Source organism: Chiloscyllium plagiosum, chromosome 35 (genome assembly GCF_004010195.1).
Source record: "Chiloscyllium plagiosum isolate BGI_BamShark_2017 chromosome 35, ASM401019v2, whole genome shotgun sequence".
Taxonomy (NCBI): Eukaryota; Metazoa; Chordata; class Chondrichthyes; order Orectolobiformes; family Hemiscylliidae; genus Chiloscyllium; species Chiloscyllium plagiosum.
The window spans coordinates 42,128,014-42,128,564 of NC_057744.1; the positions used below are offsets into that span (position 1 = coordinate 42,128,014).

The window sequence follows — 551 nt, forward strand, 5'->3', positions numbered from 1 at the left end:
AGCCTTTGAGTATATTTAAAGCAGACATTGATAATCAAAAATTAATCAATGACATTTGCTATGAGGATAGTGAGAATAATAACATATGATGTAGCAGGTCCCTCTGAGTTGATGTTGCTGTCTAAGGGAATAGTATTTAGCGCCTCTAAAGAGCCTGGCACCTCAGCAAGTGCTACTCGGCCCCTCTGGTTAATGCTAGCCCCTCAGTGAAGGATGACCCCGTTGGCCCAGGGTTTGCTCTTTCACCCCGGAAGGAGATGCCGCTTCCGCCGTGGCAATGGCGGTTTCCATAGTGATGGGGCCCGGTCGCGGCCGCGGCCGCCTCCCGCTCCTCGCCGCCTGTGTGCTGCTGTGTGGGATCGGCCGGGCTCTGGAGCCGGGGCCCCCGCTCTGTCCGCAGCGGGACCGCTTCGAGGAGGAGCTGGTGCTGAAGCCGCTGAGCTCCGGGGACCTGGCGGCGGATTTCCAGTTCCGCACCCGCTGGGATGTGGAGCTGGGCCCGCGGGACGCCAGCGAGAGCAGGGGTGAGGCTCCGGGGGGGGGTGAGGCTC

The 551-nt window shown here is 60.3% G+C and overlaps 1 protein-coding gene across 1 annotated transcript in view; it reads left to right on the forward strand.

Annotated features, from left to right (window-relative positions):
• Positions 1 to 257: 257 nt before the first annotated feature.
• The window catches only part of pigt (phosphatidylinositol glycan anchor biosynthesis, class T), a 38,006-nt gene continuing 37,712 nt past the window's right edge, over positions 258 to 551 (forward strand). Inside the window, exon 1 of the mRNA XM_043676995.1 lies at positions 258 to 524. Coding sequence (XP_043532930.1) covers positions 278 to 524 — 247 coding nt within the window. The 5' untranslated portion in view covers positions 258 to 277. The remainder of the gene's footprint in view (positions 525 to 551) is intronic.